The following is a 20,890-nucleotide window of genomic DNA, read 5'->3' as shown; positions in this document are numbered from 1 at the left end:
CAGGCACATGAAAAGATGCTCAGCATGGCTAATAGAAACTACCACCTCACATTGGTCAGAATGGCCATCATTAAAAAGTCTACAAAAAAGAAATGCTAGAGAGGGTGTGAAAAAAATGGAACCCTCCTACACTGTTGGTGGGAATGTAAGTTGGTGCAACTACTATGGAAAACAGTATGGAGATTCCTCAAAAAACTAAAAATAGAGTTGCCATATGATCCAGCAATCCCACCCTTGGCATATAACTGGACAAAACAATAATTCAAAAAGATATGCACCCCTGTGTTCATAGCAGCACTATTCACAATAGCCAAGACATGGAAACAACCTAAATGTCCATCAACAGATGAATGGATACAGGAAATGTGACATATATACAATGGAATATTACTAAGCCATGAAAAAGAATGAAATAATTCTATTTGCAGAAATATGGATACAACTAGAGATTATCATACCAAGTGATGTAAATCAGAAAGAAAAAGACATTAAAAAAAAGAGAAAGACAAATACTGTATGATATCACTTATATGGGGAATCTAAAATATGACATAAATGAACTTATCTATAAAATAGAAACAGACTCACAGACATAGAGACCAGACCTGTGGTTGCCAAGGGGGATATGGGTCGGAGAGGAACAGAGTGAGAGTTTGAGGTTAGCAGATGCAAATTATTATATATTGAATGGATAAACAACAAGGTCCTACTGTATAGCACAGAGAACTATATCCAGTATCCTCTGATAAACCATAATGGAAAAGAATATAAAAAAGAATGTATATATGTATAACTGAATCACTTGGCTATACAGCAGAAATTAACACAACATTGTAAATCAACTATACTCCAATAAAAAATAGCATGTATGGTGTGATCACATTAATATATGTTACTGCATTAAGGAGTGATATTCAAAATACTTCCCCGATTAAAGTGGACACCAAAGAACTGGGGCAAGATCCCCCGAAACTCTTCTGCTGAACCAGACATTAACCTGAATCCAAGGGGGCCTGGGATAGGGACTAAGAGACCAGGGTGGTAGGATGGGATTTGGGGGAGAGGGTGGTAGACTTGGGAGGCTGAAGACAGTAACTGTTTATTAAACCAACTCAGAAGAATGTCAAAGTTTTGACAACATGTGTAGCTCTATCAGTGCTTTCCAGTTGATAACATAAGTTAAGATCAGTTTCCTAAAATATAACAGGAAAGTTTTCTTCCTGTGGTATGTTATCTAATTCAGCTGGGAACAGCCACAATTCAATGAAGAAACAAACCATGGTGCTGAAGGATCCACTTCAAAGGCTCACTCAAATGACTGGAAAGTTGATGCTTGGCTGTTGGCTAGAAACTTCACCAGAGCTCTGGATTAGGGCCTTGTTTCTTCTCAGGCTGCTTGAGCTTCTTTACAGCATGGTGGTTGGGTTCTAAGAGCAAGAGTTTCAAGAGAACCAGAAGGTTGCCTTCTATAATCTAAGAAGTCACAGACAATGTCACTTTCATCATAGTTTATTGGGCAGGGCAGTCATGAGGACTCATCCAGGTTTAAGGAGAGGGGACTTAGACTCTACCATTCCATCAGAGGAATGCCAAGGTCATACTTAGAGAAGAGAATACAACAAGGGAAATATGGGAGAAAATACAATCTGCCACAACGAATTTCTACTATATCTATGATATCCATAGTCCATGCTGGCATGAGTCCCAAAGGTTTCTGCTGTTTTTCCATGTAGGGAACATGTTATCAAGTACAACTGAAGAACCCGAGGAAGGAGGGAAAAGTTTAAAATTTATGGGCGGGACTTCCCTGCTGGTCCAGTGGTTAAAACTCCATGCTCTCAATGCAGGGGGCCTGGGTTTGATCCCTGGTCAGGGAACTAGATCCTGCACGCCGCAACTAAGAGCCTGCCCAGGGCAACGAAGATCTTGCGTGCCACAACTAAGACCCAGCACAGCCAAATAAATAAATAAATACTTTAAAAAAATTTATGGGCAACCAAAGGAAGTAATAAGGGTAATATTTATTCAGCTCCTACTGAATTACGTGGCAGGCATTGTGTGAGGCACCTCTCACCAGATATCTTTACTGATCTTCACCACAATTATGTGACGTAGGTACTGTTATTACCACTTCACAGATGAGGGCATTAAGGTAGAAGAGGTATTCAGCAACATGTCCAAAGTTACACAAATAGTAACTGGTAGAGCCAGGATGGCAATGCTAGTCTGCTTGACTTCAAATACTATGTTCTTTCCACAACACTGTGCCTCAAAGTTTAGAACAGAAACACAATCTTCAAATGTCCCAATTTTGTCTTCACTATACAGTTCATTGTTTCTTCTGATACATATATAAAAGACCTCCTTTTTCACTTCTCAAAAGTGTTAGAGTAAAATATTTCAAATAATAGAAATACATACATAGACTTTTTTCCCCCCTAAATAACCAGCAAAGTCTTCTCAAGGAGCACATTAGATAACTCCCTTACCAAGTTATGCCCAAGTTATCATTTGATAATGATCTTGTAGGCATTAATATCTGGGGGATTGTATAAGAAACCCTAGCTAATTATTAAGACTAGTTATATTGCAAGTTAATGTAAATTTTAAGACATATAATAAGAATTAGAATTCAGGATGGAGTTTATTAAGCACAAAATGATGTGTAAATTGTGACAGAAACACAAGTGAAGCCCCAAGAAGTTTTGCACAAATGTACTTTTGAAATATGTATTAAGATTAAATATACCATGGAGTCCCTTTTTGAAAGAAAACGGACTTTTCTGTTGCTGCAGCAGGAGTTTCCCTATAATGGCGGACAGATAATGGAAACTCCCCGAGTAGTTCAAGAAGCACCGTGCATTACTAACTAGGTGTGTTTAATCTGGGCACAAGAACCCCGGCTGCTATAATCAGGGAGGTTTTCACCCAGATATCTATTTATAATAAGATCTGGCATTGGTGACTGAACACTTTACTTGGGGCTAAATATCAATACAAACATCCAAAGGAGTAGTTGTAAACGACAGAGACTGCAAGAATTATGCATATTTACCATATTGTTAACCTAAGCATAAATGTGATTCAACCATAATACAATATGATTACATAAGGCTACAGGGAGGCTTTCGGCACAGACCTGGGAATAAAATTTCCTACCGAGAGCTACTCTTTAAAGGGAACAAATGATTGTTTAGAACAGAGACATGCTAAGTCACCTGAAGGAAACAGAATGGCTTCCAGGCTGGTAGGACTCTGCAGTGATTTAGTATTTTAAGGAACATCTGGGTTCATCAGAGTTTAGGTAGTGCTGGAAACAAACAAAAATGGAGTCACTGAGGCATGGAGGCACACGGAGCTATGTGATCATCGCTCAGGAGGAGGGAGCCTTAGTCAGTCTTTCCACTGGTCCATTCCCAATTATTCATTCACTCACTCATTCATTCATTCACTGAACTTTACTGAGTACCTACTTGGCCAGGCACTATCCCACATGCTGGAAATATGGAAGTGAAAAAGTCAAAGTCCTCACGGACTTTACATTCTAGTGGGGAAAGCAGTCAATCCAAAAGATAAACACACACACTAATCACATCAGATATGTGCTTCAAAAGGAGCTTAACAAGGTAGGAAGACAGGGAACAAGGGAGGTCATGGGAAAGGAGTGTGGTATTTTAGATCGCAAGGTCAAGAAAGGTATCTCTAAGGAGATGGCAGGAAAGAAGAGGTACCTGAATAAAGTGAGGAAGTGAGCTATATGAAGATCAGAGGGGAAGAGTTTTATGCAGACAGAACAGCAAACGGAAAACTCAGAGGCTGGAATGAACTTGTGTGTTCAAGGGACAGGAAGAAGGCCAGTTTGGGTAGGACCATGTGATGAATTCTGGACAGTGAGTCACAAGCAGAAATGACATGTGCCAGTTCTGAACAGAGCCAATGCAAGACCCTCTAGATCTTTTTTTTTCTCTCTCTGGCATGATGATTGGTAACGCTCAAGACTGTGACTGCTCCACAGCCTTGATGGAGGCGTGAGGAAGAAAACAGTGTGGGATCAGAGTCCCCCGCTGACCTTTAATAGACATGAATGTGAGCAAATCAATTTGTGTTGTGTCAAGGCTCTTGGGAGTTACTTGTTACCTTAGTATGGCATAACTTGTCCTGACAGTGTAACTGGTGGGGAGGAAGCTAGAGGGAGAGTGGTAGGAGATAAGATTTAAGGGATAACCAGGGAACAGAGATGATGTACTGCCTTGTAGAATATGATAAATTTGGATTTCATTGTGTGTGAAGGAAAAATCTTTGAAAGACTTTGAGCAGAGGAATGACATCACAGGATTTGCATTTTAAAAAGAATCATTCAATCATGTAGGGGAAGTCCTTGTTCACGGGAAATACATACTGAGGTATCTAGGGATACAACGTGCTTCCAAATGGTTCAGTAAAGTGTGTGTGTGTCTGTGTGTGAGAGAAAGGGTAAAATGGTAATTGGTGTATCTACATGAAGGGTGTGTGGATGTTTGTTGTGCTCTTTTTTCAGCTTTTATGTAGAGTTGAAATATTTTAAATAACAAGTTGCGGGGGAAATCACTCTAGGATAAAGCACAAGGTGAGAGAGAAGCAAAGACCATTAGGAGGCTGCTGCAGGTGAGAGATGAAGTGACTTGGGCTGGAAAGGCAATTGACAGAAATGGGTGGATTTGAAATCTGCTTTATTTGGGGGGCCAGCAGGATTTGCTGCTTGGCTGTGGGATGTGAAGGAAAGATTGGAGCCAAGATGTCGCTCATGTTTCTGTCCTGAGTGAGTGGGAGACCAGTGATACCATTAACTGAGATGGGACAGCAGGGGAAGGTCCAGGTGTAGGGGATGGGAAATAGAGATTCTGTTTTGGACATGTTAAGGGTAAGCATCCACGTGGAGACTGGGTTGGGAGGTGGATAAGAGAGTTGGGAGCTGAGAGAAGAGGTTGGCTGGAAATACGAAATTTGGAATCATCAGCATGTAGTGGCACCCAAGTTATGGAACTGGATAGAATCCCACAGGAAGCAAGTGTCAGTGTAGAAGGCCAGGACTGAGCATTGCAGAACTGGAGCATAACTGACTGAGAGGAGGCTCATGCAGTTAATTTGATTTCTCTTGTTCTGATTCCAGTGCTTACTGAGCAACCACCTGATTATTACTTCCCACATACAGGTCCACACATAAAGGAAAGACTGGTCAGATGGACTTGGAATATTCTAGTTCCTGGGACAGTTCTTACTGTAAATAAACTGATCACACTCACAAGTTTGGTTTGAGTCAGCCCCTGAGACAGAGCTATTCTCAACGTGCTGACAAAATCTGATGGTGCGTCTGCTGCATAGGAGGAAGCCAGACCCAGGACTGAAAACTCCGTGAGGAAATGAATGCCACACTGCTCGCTGGCACTTCCCTGGCTCATAGTAGCCTAAGGCAGAATGCTTCCAGAATTGCTGAGAAAAACCCTGACCAATTATAGAGAGGAAAATAGTTCCTCTTTTGACAGTATCCTTTTTTCCACTGTAAAAGTACGGATCCATCACTGTGTGTCTCACATTGTTTTTCTTCCATCTGATCTTGCATTTCCTTAGATCAGGGTCCTTATTACTTTATTACTATTTGGGGGGCATTCTATGTGTTTGCTATAAATCTATTTTTTAAAATTTTATTTCATTTGAATAAGTAGTATTCAAATGGTTCAAAACTCAAAATGCCATAACGTATACATTGAGAAATCACCTTTCCACCTCTTCCCTATGCATGTTTCTCCCCCAATCACTGCCCCATCCCATTTAGTTTGTGGATCCACCTAGAGTTTAGGTTATCAATCTCTTGCTATTTACAAAGCTGCAAAATACACACACACACACACACACACACACACACACACACACACACACACACACATCCCCCAAATGTAGTTTTTGTTTCCTCTGCTGTGCTGTGATGATGGGAAAAACATATTTTATTCCTTTTGGGGGGAGGTGAGTAATTTCTGATAAAAGTTCAGGCTCAAATTGCATTCCTCTTCCCTATCCCTTTTAGTCTAAAACATGGATACCCTAACATTTCCAGTGTAACATGATTAAACAGCTCCCTGGCTAAAGCAGTTCAGGGATGTTTAAATATTCAATACCTATTGTTTTGGGAATAAAAATGGCTTGTGCTGGCCCAATGAGAAAAAATAAGGAGTTCATAAAAGTTATTGGGGAAAATGTGTTTGTGGGAGGTAGAGTGACATGTAACTTCAGAAAACAATAATAAAAAACTCAGCGGAGAAGTTGTCCTCTTTTCTATGTTGTAGATTCTGTTTTCCAAAGATAGCTGCCTCAATATATCTCATTCCACATGCTCTTCTTACACTGTGACACTGACACTCCCCATTGGGAGGTGGGGCCTGTGTTCCCTCCCCTTGAACTTCAGCTGACCTGTATGACTGCCTCAACAAACCGAATACAGCGAAAGTTGTCCAGCGAAATCCAGGCAACTCTCAGAACCATGAGAGGTAATAATATAGTGATTCAAATCAAGTAAAATTTGAGGTTATTCACTATGCAAAATAAAAACAGGAACATGGTCTTGACTTTTAATCATCTTACATTTTCTTTGGTCTTGATTCTTTAATTTTTATTCAGATTTTACTTTATTTTTGGTTGCAGGTCACCTCCAATCCTTTGTGGAAGTGGGTTTAAGTACAACAAAATCACATTTTTGAAGTGCTCTTTTATCTAACCCAGCAATGTAAACTCCCTAGTGTTATTCTGTAAGTGACAAGGATGACCCATGAAAGCTTCATCACCATTTTTGAGGATTTTTTTAATTAAAAGAAAAAAAGATTGCTTTGTGTAACTTGTTCTACATTTTCTGCTTCTTTCCCCCGCAAACAGCTCCTTTTCCATGAAAGTTTGAGAGAAATAATTAGGACCTCATCAATGAGGACCAGAGTTCCTCAACATACATTTATTGGCTATCACTGTGTACCAGATATTAGATTCGGTGCCAAACACAAAAAGACCCACTCCCAGCTTATAAAGGGTCTCGTGGACTAGTGCTTATTTATAGTTACAAAATGTCTACCATATGCAAGACACAGGCATGCGCGGAAAAGTCTTTGAATGCCTTTAATGATGGGGAAGTATTTAAAACAACAACAACAAAATAAAGCAAAGCTATCAAGTGACCTGATGGGCAATTTAAAAAAATGAATGGAAAAAATTATACAACAATTTTACAGTATGTTTATATATCTATGAATTCAGTATAGGAAACAGAGCTGATACATTCTCTCAATAATCACAGAAGTAAAATAATGTTATTACATACAGCATAAAATTTATAAAAATGAAATTATATTTAACATACAAGATCATGAGATCTGCATGATGGAATATTACAGTTTTTAAATACATTATTAGTCATTGCTTTTTCAAGTTTAACTGTAATGAAATTTTAATTGGTTTTCCTAAATTTAATCTCAGTTCAAGTGGTGTCACTATTACTACCCATTAACCTTTGAGGAAAGATTTATCTATTTGTTTACCATGGTATATTCAGCATTTGGCACACAGTAAGCACTCAATAAAAATTTCTTGAATTAGTAAACTGGAAATACATAATTAGAACAGATTAAAGATAACAGTTTTATTTAACAAGCACTTTTGAATACTTGGTATGAACATAGCACTGCCTGGGGTGTTACAGAGAACTAGTAAAAGTAGAAGACACTGTCCTTATTCACAGCTAGATGCACAGTATTATTTGCATTTATAAAGCTTTAAGATAAAATATAAACATTGAAAAACTCATATTAGAAATGAATACAGTCGTCTCTCGGGATCCAAGGGGGACTGGCTCCAGAACACCAACCCCCCCCCGCCCCCGAATCTGTGGATGCGTGAGTCCCTTATATAAAATGGCACAGTGTTTGCATATAACCTGCGCACATCATTTTGTGTACTTTAAATCATCTCTAGCTTACTTATAATACCTCATACAATGTAAATACTATATAAATAGTTGCCAGTGCACCTGACAAGTTAAAAGTTTTGCTTTTTGCAACTTTCTGGAATTTTTTTTCCTGAATATATTCAATCCACAGGTGGTTGAATCCACAGATGTAGAACCCAAGGACTGGAAAGCCAACTATAATTCTCAAATTATTTGTCACTACTGAACTCTGGCTATGCAGCAAATACAAGAAAACCCAGCAAATACATGAATTATTTTTGCAAGCTCTTAAGAGGACAGGAGAAAAATGATAGTATGAATTTCACATCCTTTATGGAATTAACTTTCAACTAAAGAAATGAAAATAAGTTTACAATGCACAAGGTCATATTTATGGTGACATACTCAGTGGTGTATGAATGATGAAAAAAATCTACCCAGGCTCTAAACAAGAGGCCACATAAAAGTAAAAACTAATTGTACTCATATGCTGTTTGAGAAAAAAAATGAGACTTTTACTCATTGCTATAGAAATTATGAGTAGGGAAAATAAATCATTTTAAATAAAACAAATAATGTTTTATATTATAAACAAAAAGCAGGATGGCATTTGAAGACCACATCCAAACCTGAGATTATTCTATTAACTAGATATAGAAAGGCAAAGGAGAAGGTATGAATAGTGAAAAGATACAGAAAAGTAAAAAGGAGCTATAAGGAAACACCTTCCCCCAAACACAGAGTAACACAGAGCTGAGACACAGGGATACTGAGGGGAAAAAAGACACACTTACTTCGAGCTTGGCTTCACCCATTCAGGATTCCTTCTCAGAACTGTTCCCTGATGTAGTCGCTCATATTTGTGTCTGAATGTCTGCTGGCCTTGTGCACTTCTAAAGACTTTTTAAGTTATGTTGTTTTCCTAACGAGACTGAATTAACTTGAAAATCAGTTGTCACATGCCTGCCTTGCTTTATGGCTTGAGCTGGATTAAAACTTTGGGTTAATAAAAAGCTTCCAAATTTACAGTTCCTCTTCTGAATCTTGATCATAAATTTCCTGAGGTTGTCTCCTAATATTGATCACCAAGTCAATGGTTAAAATGTTTGTCAAACACTGAAGAACTGAAGTTAGTAACTGGTATTTACCAGCAACTGATTCCAAACCTGTCTGGTTGCTTATCACGGGTTGACTGGTTTGCAGTGCATGGAGAGCTCTTATATATATTTGTGGAAAGCTGTAATTTCCTTTCTTAGACTTATACAAGATTTTGGGAATGCATAAAAGTGCATTAGCTATTATCATACTAACCATGGTTTCTTCTGACTGCTGGCATTTTTTGGCATAGCTGAGAAGATAGTAATGCAACAAGATCTCAAAATTACCACCCACTGGCAAAACACAACCAGCTGGTATAGATGAGAAACAGTAACTCTGGGAAGCACACATCTCTACTGACTTGTATCTCACTGGTAATATGTTCCCCTTTCCAGCAATTTTTGTGACCTGTAAATTTTCATAAGAAATTTCTCTTTTAGTATTTTCTGTTGTTGAGTTAACAGAATTACTCTCAATAAATGGTTCATGGTCATCCAGTATCCTGGCTTTGTTTGGAGATAAACATTTCAGTTTTACATTTGTCTGGTATGTATCACTGTATGTTAGTGTCACTTTTGGTGTTGAACAAGATACATTTGTTTCTAATTCTACGCTTGGAACTACCAAATTTGAATATGCTTTTAAATATGTTTGCGTTTTTGCCAGTTCATCTTTGTTCTTTACAACTGTGTCCTGATATGGCCTTTGTATTGAGCCATTAACAATTTCTGGTAACTCATTACTTTCTCTACTATTCTTATAAACAGGAGGACTTGACGTACAATTTTGGTCACTGGCTTGTGTCACATAATTTAGATCAAGGTCTTTAAATAACTGCCGAAGCATTTTAAATGCTCCATGTAAAGCATCCTCATGTTGTTCAACAAGACCCTGCACTGGTCCACAAAGAATTATACAGTGTGGTGTAAATGAACATGTGCTAATCAAGCCAAGATGAACATACCTTTTGGATCTAAGAATAAGGGGCTTATAAAATTTCACCAAAGCAGTGTTAGAGAGTTCATACTGCATAGAGGCCTGTGGTGGTACAAAGGGAGCAAGACCAATGACTTTCTGGATAAGAGAAAGTTCTTCAGATGATAAACACTCCACCACGGATATGCCATTCAGTCCTGCACAATAAATTACTAAGTCTGGTTGTTTCACAGTAGACAGGAGCAATTTTACATTCTGATTCTGTAAAGAGTTCATTATTGCTTTTGTCCTTTCTGTAATCCAAAACTGAGATGTCTGATACTGTGTTTCTGAACTTATAATAAACTCTGATCCAGAAGTTGAAAAAGGAGGTTGAATGCTTTCTGTTACTATCACTATTCTTATGTCACCATCTGCTGGACAGTACACAGAAAAGTCTCTGTGAAGCACAAGCCCAGCTATGATCCTGGAATCAGAAACAGGAAGGCCAGTGACGCAAACTTTCAACTCGACAAAACAGTCATCCACTAACTCAAGTACTTCTTCAAACCCACTTTCACAAGCTGTACACTTGAAAAAGTAGTCACACATCAACTGTGATACAAAGTTGTGATTATTTCTTCCCACTCTTCCACAAAAGTATGCTTCTAAGAGCATCTCTAAAGAACTCCCACACAATGTTCTTTCTTTGGTGGATGAAGAAAAGATGGACAAAAAGTGTCTACTTAAGTAATGGTCCATAACATAGTCTAATATTTGGGTCTGAAATGTTAAAAGAGCTTGGGAAATAAATTTCCACTGACAACAATTTTTCCAATGCCTTCCATGGGTCTGAATATTTTTAGAAAAGAAAGAATCCTTTTCCTTGTCTGTGACTGCCTGGAGTCCTCTGAGTAAATGGCAAAGAAAGATAATAAATGCTTTAGCACCATCTCCTGTTTTTCTTAGATGAGCGGAAACACATGCCACCACCATCCTGTACAAGAAAGAAATAAAGCAATTCAGATTTTAAGAGGGCTGCCTTCCCACATCTAAATCAAGTTGAAACCATGTTTTTACACCTATAGGCATAAAATGAGGATACTGTCTCTTTGATATCCTTAGTTTTAGGTTTTTTTTTTTTTTCCTTTTAAAAGTTACTCTATTTTAAAATTCTAGGGTTGGGTCGAGCAGGAAGGAAAGGAGTGAGAAATGCTCTCGGCAGTTGTTAAGATTTGATGTCTGGGAATGTTCCCTCGGGCAGCGCTCTAACTCTGAGCGTACACTGACTGGTCTGATCCAACGTCATTTTTCCCAGAAGCATAACCTCGGAGACAAGAAGTTCAGGGAGACAGCCTGAGGTGTCCATCTACGGGCTGGAGTGCGGAACGCGAGTACCTGATTATAGGATGCTCTAACGGGCTGGAGCGTAACACGCAGGTACCTGGCTATGGGATGCTCTAAGTGTAAGGCCTTCAGGAGGCGGCCTCCGTCCCGGGTGAGCAGCACCTCGCCAGTGGGCTTGGTACACAGAACCTGCCGCCCTTCGGGCCCCAAGCAGCAGCTCACGACGGTTTCTAGCACTTCCGCCACCTGCAACGCCGCGCTCACAGACCCCGCAGTGGCCATAGCCCTTCACTTGCCGGCTGCTTCGGGTCGCCGCTTTTACAACCCCAGAACAACCAGGAAGGAGCGAGTCGGCGCGCAGCCGGAAGCGGAAGGGGCGGGGAGGAGGCCGGAAGCCGGGGCTGCTCGGCTTCTTGGTTGGGCGAGGGTCGGCCTTCCCGCCCGCTCAGCGGAAGAGCCCCGCCGCTTTGCCAGTAGGAGCTAGTGGTCCGGTAGCCTGCGAAGATAGGAAACAGGTCCCGGCTTCTCGCGCGCTCTCCCTGGAGAGGAAACCGCAAGCCCTTCCCCAGGTCCCTAGGTGAATCCATTCCTCTCTCTTGGAGGCTTCAGCCGCCACCAGATGCCTCCGTCTCCCAGGAACTCGGCACGATAGTGCAGGGACTGGGCACCGCGGCTAGAACTCGGTTCATTTCGTAACAAAAACTTCGTCCACACTCTGCATCAGCGGTTCTCTTTTGGGATGCAGGACAAATGAGGGCCTGGCCACGACCAGGGAGATTTGCCACATTTCGTGGGCTTAGGTATCACTATGAAACCCATCACAATTTACTTTTTCTTTAGCAAAGGTGATAGATGTGAAGAGTTAGTCACATGGTAATCAATAGGATGCTTTAAAAACACAGTGACCCAAGATTAGTGGACACAATACGACGGCAGAAAAAAGCCATACTGTTTCGTATATTAAGATACACACGTACCCTCTCTCTCTTAAGGATGAAATGGTTAAGAGCATAGGTTTAATATTTAGACTGGGTTTGCTGTGCCATTTACTTATCTGTGCCATTCTTTTGTGTCTGCTTTTCTCATCTTAAGAAAAATGGTAATAATAGATATGTTAAAAAACAACAACAAGGGTTTGAGGAGGGTGAGAATGTTTTACAAAGTTTTTGTTTTTGCATGGTGCCTCGTAGGTACTAAGCACTCAACAAATACAGCATACTCAACAAATTACTGCGACGTGTCACCACTGTATGGGCCCACTGTCTCCACAAGAAAGGGATATTTTGTAAGATGCAAGAGTTGATTATCAGAACACAATACAGGACACCTATTAGACTGTGGTCAACATTAGTAAGAAAATTATCTTGTAGATGTTTCATTGAGGTTGAACAGTGAGGGCCTGTTTTCCCTACCCCTTATTCCTATGCATAGGACAAGAGAAGCCTGTAAGCTCCCCCCTTCCCCCCAGTAAGACAGAACCAACTCACTATAGCCAGAAGCAGCTGGATCCTGAGGGGAGCAAATACCGGAGGGGAGGATAATGGAGGAAAAGAGGAAAACTGGAGAGGAGTGATTTCTTGGGACATAGGTGATGTTGACTCAGTATGGACTAATAGGTGATTTGTGGGGGAAAAACTTTTTCACGTGGGTTTGGTATACATGCTTGCGTAACAGCAAGGCTCTTTTTTTTTTCTTTTTTCTTTTTTTGGCTGCACCACGCGGCTTACAGGATCTTAGTTCTCCCACCAGGGATTGAACCTGGGCCCAGCAGTGAAAGCACCAAGTCCTAACCACTGGACCACCAGGGAATTCCCAAAGTTCTTTTTTTCTTACCCATCACAAAAGAGGTTACTCAATTCAAGCAGTGGATTATTATAAACATTTAAAAGTAAAGTCAGAGTTCTATTTAAGTGTACAGTGGAAAGAGAATGGACATTGAAGTCAGACATGGATTCAAACTTGGGCTCGCTGTCACTCTTACTATGTAGCTTTTAGAATAATTTAATTTCTCTTGAGCCTCAGAATCTTCATCTGTAAAATCTAACTTCCACTTATCTGAAGGCTATTATGAGTATTCAAGAAGAATGAATACAAAGCATCACGTAAAGCATACATTAAGGATTCTAGCTGTTAAATCCCTTCCAAGCCCTTCACCATCCTTCACAACTACCCCCCCCACAAAATTATTTTTAACTAAAAAATTAAGACTAAATAATTTAGTCACCATATGTTACATTCAAAGTCATTTGATCAGTTTTCTCTTTTTAAAAATTTTATTTAGAGTGCCTACTTGTTGAAGTTAGCATCATTTTACAGATCATTAGAAAAATTCAATTCTTTTGTCTCTGCAAACATTTATAATAGGTTAGGAATAACAGATTAGAAATGTAATACATTACAAAACAGTTGCCTACGACTATATGTACATTTACTATGCACCTTAAGGAAAAGAATTTGACAGTGTGCTGTACTTACACTGCAGATAACATACTTTTATTCTATTTTATAAAACCGACCAGTGGTAGTGTTTGAATTTGTAAATGGCCATTAAACAGGATATTTAACTTAGATGTATACTTAGCATGCTAAAAAGTGAAAATTTTCAACTGAAGTTCTGTGGCTCATCAGTTCAAATGTTTTGTGGCATTTTTTTCTTTAAATAAATTTCAGTATTCTAATTCTAAAATAAGTTTACATGATAAATGCAGAAAGAAAATTTTCTAAATATTTTAGAAAGTATATTCACATTCATTTTGTCATGGGTTTCTTGTGGTTCTTCTAAATATGGTAATCATTAAGGAGACACTGGTCCTATACAATGTTAACAGTCCATCCTCAATTAAAAACTGTAACAAAACAAACAGTATGTTAAGAGTAACAAACAGCAAATTAAATACACTAAATCCATACTATAGGTCAACAAAATGAAACCAAATTACATAATAGTGGCAAAATCCACACTATAGGTCAACAAAATGAAACCAAATTACATAATAGTGGCAGGTTATACATTTTAAAGAATCTCTTTTTCCATGTAGTCAAATAAGATGGAAGTTGAAATGTAAACTTAGTGATTTGTGTGGGGTCCCCCCCGTCCCCCGCTATGGTTCAACTGGAAAATTTGGTTTAAATGCTAATCTTAATATTTTATTTCTGTACATTTAACATAATTCAAAATAATCTGCAGCATCATGTATGGCTCATTATCACTGTATGTCAAACAAACAAAAAAACCCAAATATATTCACTGCTCACTGGAAATGCTAAACACTGGAAAAAAATGGAATTTTATACATTTGTTTTCTTAAATATTTGACTAAGATATTCTTCAAAAAGTTAAAACTGCCTTCTCCACATAATTTTGTGTGTATATGGCACAAGTTGACACCCTAAAACAGTGAATTCCATCAAAAAGGCACTGTTTACAATACGCAGAATAATCTGACAAGTCTACTTCAATGATGTCTGAAAGTGAAGGATATATTTGAGATAGGTAGACAAACCCTGATAAAAGTACAGCATTACTGTTTAAATATGCTATAGCTATATAAAAGGAAATAAAGTGACACAGAAAAATGACCCTTTTATGACAATTAAGCCTATGAACACTTTGAATCATATTATAGTTCTGTAACACAAAAGTGACAAAAAGTATTTTCTTAAAGGCACAAAAGCGTGAATACTAAATGAGGGTTGTATTTTACAAGGCCAACTGTTTCAATGGAATGGTGACAAAGATTACACTGTACCTTTATAAGTAATACAAAAAAGTACTGACATGGAATATAAGTAAAATATCTATTGCTGAAACTTACTTATTTCACATGCCCTATTTATTATCTTTTCCTGGGCCAGCTACATCTCACTAAATGGTAGATAACTGAAGGCATAGTATATTTAACAACTAAAACAGAAATGCACATGTCAATAATTATCACTCATTTAAATTTTCAAGTGAAAAGATAAAATTTTTGATCAAATTAAAAAAAAAAAATGGTCATAGGTCTTGAATCCTAGAAACCATCATGAGGCTCTCAGACAACCAGGAACTGTAAATCACAACTTTTATGACTCCGTATGTGAAGGAAGATTAATTTCAGGTGGAGAACATTCAAAGTCAACTACATATATGGCTAAATATAAAGTTAATTATGCGTTTTAAAGGATTCACATACTAAGCCTAGTATAAGCACTGATCTAAAACTAAGCCACCAATTCCTGAGTTTTGTGTTCAGTTCATAGAAAGGAACTCATACAACTAAAAGCATAAGAAGACTATTAGATTAGATATATGCTTTTAGCGTGTAAGAAACAGTCATGAGGAACCCTGCTCTTTCTCATGAAATAGTTTTTGACTCCTTGAGTAATAAGAGCCCATAACATTTGCCCTAACAAGAAAATATACAAAAATAAAGAAAATAACTACCTCTCCAGTCTTAGAATATAACCATACAAATAAAACACTATTTAGACCAAATGAAAGTAACATACAAGTAGATAAGACTAAAGTCCCAAAGGGGAGTTGCCAACAAAAAAATATAAGTTTTCAGGGTATAATAATGAAATTATTTTTGTAATCAGCCAATCAACTTATATAAATTAATACTATTTAACCATAAAAAAGGATCAAGTCATACAATATTTACAAAACATATCAATGAATAGGCAGTTGAGCATAACATTGGTAACAGAAAGTGAGTACAAAAATTATATCAACAAGTATGAAATACAAACAAAATACCCACCTATTCTAGTGTAAGTCATATTATACTTATACTGGGTGTAGGTATATCTTATTTACCTATAATCTATTTAAAAAATGTTTTCACACGTACATATGGAATACAGCATTGTTTTGCCAAAAATACATGAAAGATAGCTCTTCATAAAACCTAAGGATACTTAAGATAGCTATATTGGTTAGGAGGAAAAAAAGCAGGCTCTTTTCTTTTTTTTATCATTTTCAATTATCATAATTTAGCAATCATTCTTGATTTTATACTTACCACAGCATAAACTTTTGAGTATAATTTTACTAGTGTCTTACAGTCTTTTCTTAGTCCAAGGCAGATGTAGCCAGAGCAATTACTCTCTCTGACCTTCATTTTCATTTCAAAACCTACTTTCAGTATTCTAAGATACATAAAGTAAAAATATTAAATGAAATAAATATTTAGGAAAGATGTTTGCCAGAGCCTGAACAAAAGGAATCTTGAGGAACTGAGAACAGAGGAGGATAACAGAGAATTAAACTTCAGAACTTGACTCTCTTCTTAGATGCTCAACTTATTGCACATTTTAAAGAAACCAATTTTAACATACACAAAAACACCACCAACACGAAGTGTCTTATCATCCTCCTCTTATTTGGCTTTTGAAGTAAAATATTGGTTATATATATATTTTCTATTCTACTGTTTCACTGAACACACGAGAATCTAAATGAAAGCTAAAATAAGCTTTTCATCATGAAAAATCATGACTATTAGCATTTCATATGCCCTATATAAACACCTCTAGAATTTGGCCTATGTTGTTGGACCGAGTTTTAAAAAAAAATAAGAGAAAAGGACAGCAATCAAGTTTGACCACACCTTTTTCAGCAAGTGCTTAAGAGGGTATTACATAGGTATGATAAGAAAGATATAATCAATAGATCCAAGTAGCTGCATACCAGTTTTTTTGTTGTTGTTGATATACACATACATATCTATAAATATTCAGTTCTAGGGGTTAAAAAAAATCCTGTGTAAACTTTTGAAAAAAAGCAATGCCACCTTGTCTCTCAATAAGTCAATTTTTACCACACTTTTTTTCCTGCTGTTTCTAAGAAGACAATTGAGCTGAAGGCTTTAGAAATGATGTTTTTAACAGTACAGTGTATTGAACTATTTATGTCTATTATCCCATCATTTCCCCTTCTGTAATTCCTTACTGATAAAAGTTTTGTGCCTGTTTTATGAAGAAAATAGATTGCTATACGTATATTTATAAGATTGATAGCATTTTTGTTATGAATGACATTAATGCTATATATTTCATAACATGAACATACCATAGACTACAAAGACTACTGTAAGGTATACATAAGACACAATTGTGTATACATGTGGATTTATTATACTCACATGTAGACACATTCTCACAAAAGCTAGAAATGTTCTGGCACTTAACACATAGTTCACTTTAATAACCAAATAGAATAGCTCTTGTTTCAGGGTTAAGGATAAAAGGTATGAAAAGTCAACACTTCTACATTTACTTCTAAGGTTTTCTGTTTTAGAAATATTGTGATGTTTTAATAAAGACCAAACCAACTTCAACATTGGTCCCAGGCCAAATCTGATCATTCCAGTTCATTGATTCAATTGTAAAGAACTTCTACTTAAACATGAGGTTTATTATGACTTGAAGCAAAATCAAGAGAAAGATGATGAAGTAGTCTTTCTGTTGCAGAAAATAATCCGTGGCAGGTGTGCTTGAAATTAAATGATTTCGAAGAGCCATAATATTTCTACAAAAATAAGCAACAATAAATTTAATAATTATTTATCAAAAATGTTAGCACAGAAATCACAGTTTGATATATGGTCACAGAACTCAATTGTATAAAGGTCAATCAATTACTACCACTTGAAAAGGGAGCTGATTATGCTATGTGGAACCACTATTAGGTCTTGCCTAAATCTATATACTTCACACTGTACCAAATACATTACTTAATGATGTGTGTTAAGCATAATTTTTAAAGTTTGACGACTTTAAAATATATCACATTCTTTGTTGCCACAGTGGTTTTAAAACAAAAATTTTGCTTCTTAGTTGGCCCACTGAGGCTCCTTTAATCTTTCTTTAGGGACACAAAGGTGGAATTGGAGAAAAATCCTTAATTTACCAGGAAAAAAAATTAGTACAACAAATTTTGTGACATTCCTAACTTGAAGAATGCTCTGTGGGCATTTCATATGCTAACAAAAATAAAATGTTACTTTAGTCATAAAATGAGCTTCCATTATTCTCATGCCACTCTAAATGCTTTTGGCTAAAGACAGCTGATTAATGAAGACATTTTTCTTTTTCTGACTTCTATTAAAGTGTTTTACCAGTACAAAGAAAGGAGGCAAAAATGAACAAGCAGGCTCATTAACTTACAAATATAATTAAATTGGGAAACTCGAGCACTTTATAGAAGGACTGGTCATACCAAGACACAGAAGACATACTCCCTGCTCTAAAGGAGCTCGTGGTCCAGTTAGGGCGGGTGGGGTGGGGTAAATAGACACACACAGTTAGCAACTCTGTAGTGCAGAAAGCACTCAAAAAGCTGTGGACGGGGAGCCATACAAGCCAAGTGGAAGGGTTACTAACTCTAGAGGGCAGGGTCAGGGATTAGAAATGTTACCAAAAGGGTGACATTTGAGTTACATTCTGAAGGACAACAGGGATGTTCTTGACAGGCAAGGTGCAAGGAAGGACAATCTAAAAAGTGGATTCAGTGTGGGTAAAGATCTAGAGACGAGAGAGCACAGTATATTCTGGAGATGTGAGGCATTTCACAGGACCAGAGCATGGGCTATGTGTAGAGGAAGGGCAGGAGACAAGGCTGTAGATGAAAACATCAACTAAATGTAAGCCATAAGATCACCAAGAACAGAAAAAATATCTTAAAAAAAATCCTCCAGAACATCTAGCACTGAGCGCTGAATACACAAAAGCAGGTTGGCTAATATTAAAAACTGTTAACATCTGATATAGCAATGGGAGACAACCAGTGTGAACTCGTGCTAGCCTTACCAGTGGAGCAGGATCAGGACCCCTTCCCGTCCAGGGAACTTCCCTAGGTGTTATGACCTTTAGTTTCCGGATCATGGAGAGGTTAGTGTGGAATGGGTCTGGGAGTGCAAGGGGGACACTTGAAGGTCTCAGGGTAGTAGCTATTTGCCCACTGTTATGGAAGTATTTCAATATTTCAACAACTGGTGCATTGCAATTAAAATTAGCCATGTGCAAGGAGACTGTGGAAGCCTTTGTTAACTGACTTTCTCAAAAACCACCCCTCTTCCACATTCAACCCAGCTACATTCCTAGTATGCTACAGCAGTAAGATGAGGAGATTCCAATTCTAGCTTCATAGATGAGACTAAACCACTTCCCTCTTTCCCCCAAATATTTTAGTGTTGAACGAATTTCCTAAGTTTCAGTAATCGAGTGACAGAAGCCAAGGTTTTATTTTAGCTTACCATTGTTATAAAAATGTAAAGTTTGCATATGATTCCTATATAACAGGATTCTTAACTCCTCTAGACTCTAAAGAATAGTCACTGTCAGTAATATATTACCTTTTAATTTCGTCCTGTGTTTGTTTTATAGATTCAATGGAAGTTTGAATGTCTCCCAGTTCTATCCCTTTCTTTCTTCTTGCGCTTGGTTTTACTGATTGAGCTAAAAAGACATTTAGAACAAACAGTGAAAATAATGAACATATTTAATTAGAAACAGTTTACATTTCAGATTAATGATTCTCATGTAATAAAAATTTTCCTAGGCATTATTTTTATGGCTTAGAGACTAACATACTATGCCTAATACTCAGCATTTTTGAAGTCTCAATCATATTTCAAAACTAGAATGCTACAGATATATTCAAAGTAACCATGAATTAGTTAAATTCTGGATTGAATCAGTTCTACGAAGGTGAGTCAAAAATTATCCGCACACTGGCTGTAGAATTTATTTTAATTAACTTTTAGAAAAGACAAACACATCATTTTTCAACATCATCTCCTTGCTTTTCAACACACTTTGCCCATCTGTCAACAAGCTTTCATATTCCCTCATTAAAAAATGTTTTAGGCTGAGCTGCGAGCCACGAATACACCACTGTCTTCACTTCTTCATCAGAAATGAATCCTTGTCCTCGTAGGGCTGCTTTCAGGGGACCAAACAGGTGAGAGTGCAATGGAGAAAAATCAAGGCTATAGGAAAGATACTTTAACAGCTCAAAATGAAGTAATCCATGACAGACTTAGGTTTCGAAAAGTCTGTGCGAGATGGGTACCAAAACAACTCACGGAAGAGCATATACAGAAGCGTTTGGGTATCTGCAAACACAATTTGAACAGATATTCTAAGGAAGGTGAAAGTTTCTTAAAAGAGAATCATTACTGGTGACAAGACATGGATTCATCACTATGAGCCTGAGAGCAAATGGCAGAGTATGGAATGAAAACATCTTCAATCGCCAACCAAGAAGAAGTTCAAAAGTCAACCATTAGCTGGAAAATTGATGCTTACAGTTTTCTGGGATTCTCAAGAGCCAGTATGGGAACATTATCAGGAAAAAGGTTCACCAATAACAGTGCTCGTTACAGGGAGATGCTTATTGAAGTTTAACTGGATTAAACGCAGAGGACTGCTAGCCAAGGCCATGCAAGTTGTGATCTTGCGTGACAATGCATGTCTGCACACTTCTGCCCACACTGTTGACACTCTGCAAAACCTTTGTTTTGAGGTGTTAAAGCATCCTCCCTGTAGTCCTGATCTTGTTCCATTGGACTTTCACCTGTT

At 37.7% G+C, this 20,890-nt stretch overlaps 2 protein-coding genes across 8 annotated transcripts in view; both read right to left on the bottom strand.

Annotated features, from left to right (window-relative positions):
- Window positions 1-7,139: 7,139 nt before the first annotated feature.
- BBS10 (Bardet-Biedl syndrome 10) lies at window positions 7,140-11,646 on the bottom strand. Its single transcript, XM_057740446.1, has 2 exons — window positions 11,421-11,646; window positions 7,140-10,973 (listed from the first exon to the last, which is right to left on the bottom strand). The coding sequence occupies exons 1-2, from the start codon at window positions 11,603-11,605 to the stop codon at window positions 8,987-8,989; spliced, it is 2,172 nt and encodes a 723-aa protein (XP_057596429.1). The 5' UTR covers window positions 11,606-11,646; the 3' UTR covers window positions 7,140-8,986.
- A 2,643-nt stretch (window positions 11,647-14,289) lies between these two features.
- OSBPL8 (oxysterol binding protein like 8) overlaps window positions 14,290-20,890 on the bottom strand; it is a 166,239-nt gene continuing 159,638 nt past the window's right edge. For all 7 annotated transcript variants that reach the window (XM_057741091.1, XM_057741092.1, XM_057741094.1 and 4 more), the window contains 2 exons: window positions 19,663-19,765; window positions 14,290-17,837 (listed from right to left, as the gene is read on the bottom strand). In XM_057741091.1, the coding sequence (XP_057597074.1) occupies window positions 17,705-17,837; window positions 19,663-19,765 (236 nt within the window). In that variant the 3' untranslated portion in view covers window positions 14,290-17,704. The remainder of the gene's footprint in view (window positions 17,838-19,662; window positions 19,766-20,890) is intronic.

The sequence above is a fragment of the Hippopotamus amphibius genome, chromosome 7 (genome assembly GCF_030028045.1).
Source record: "Hippopotamus amphibius kiboko isolate mHipAmp2 chromosome 7, mHipAmp2.hap2, whole genome shotgun sequence".
NCBI classification, from domain to species: Eukaryota; Metazoa; Chordata; class Mammalia; order Artiodactyla; family Hippopotamidae; genus Hippopotamus; species Hippopotamus amphibius.
This window is presented reverse-complemented; position numbering and strand designations above follow the sequence as displayed.

What these genes read in the sequence shown, in the direction of transcription:
- BBS10 (XM_057740446.1), bottom strand. Translation starts at nt 11,605, where the DNA reads ATGGCCACTGCGGGGTCTGTGAGCGCGGCGTTGCAGGTGGCGGAAGTG. An exon ending in TTAGAGCATCCCATAGCCAG is followed by an intron (nt 10,974 to 11,420) that starts GTACCTGCGTGT and finishes TTTCTTGTACAG; the next exon opens with GATGGTGGTGGCATGTGTTT.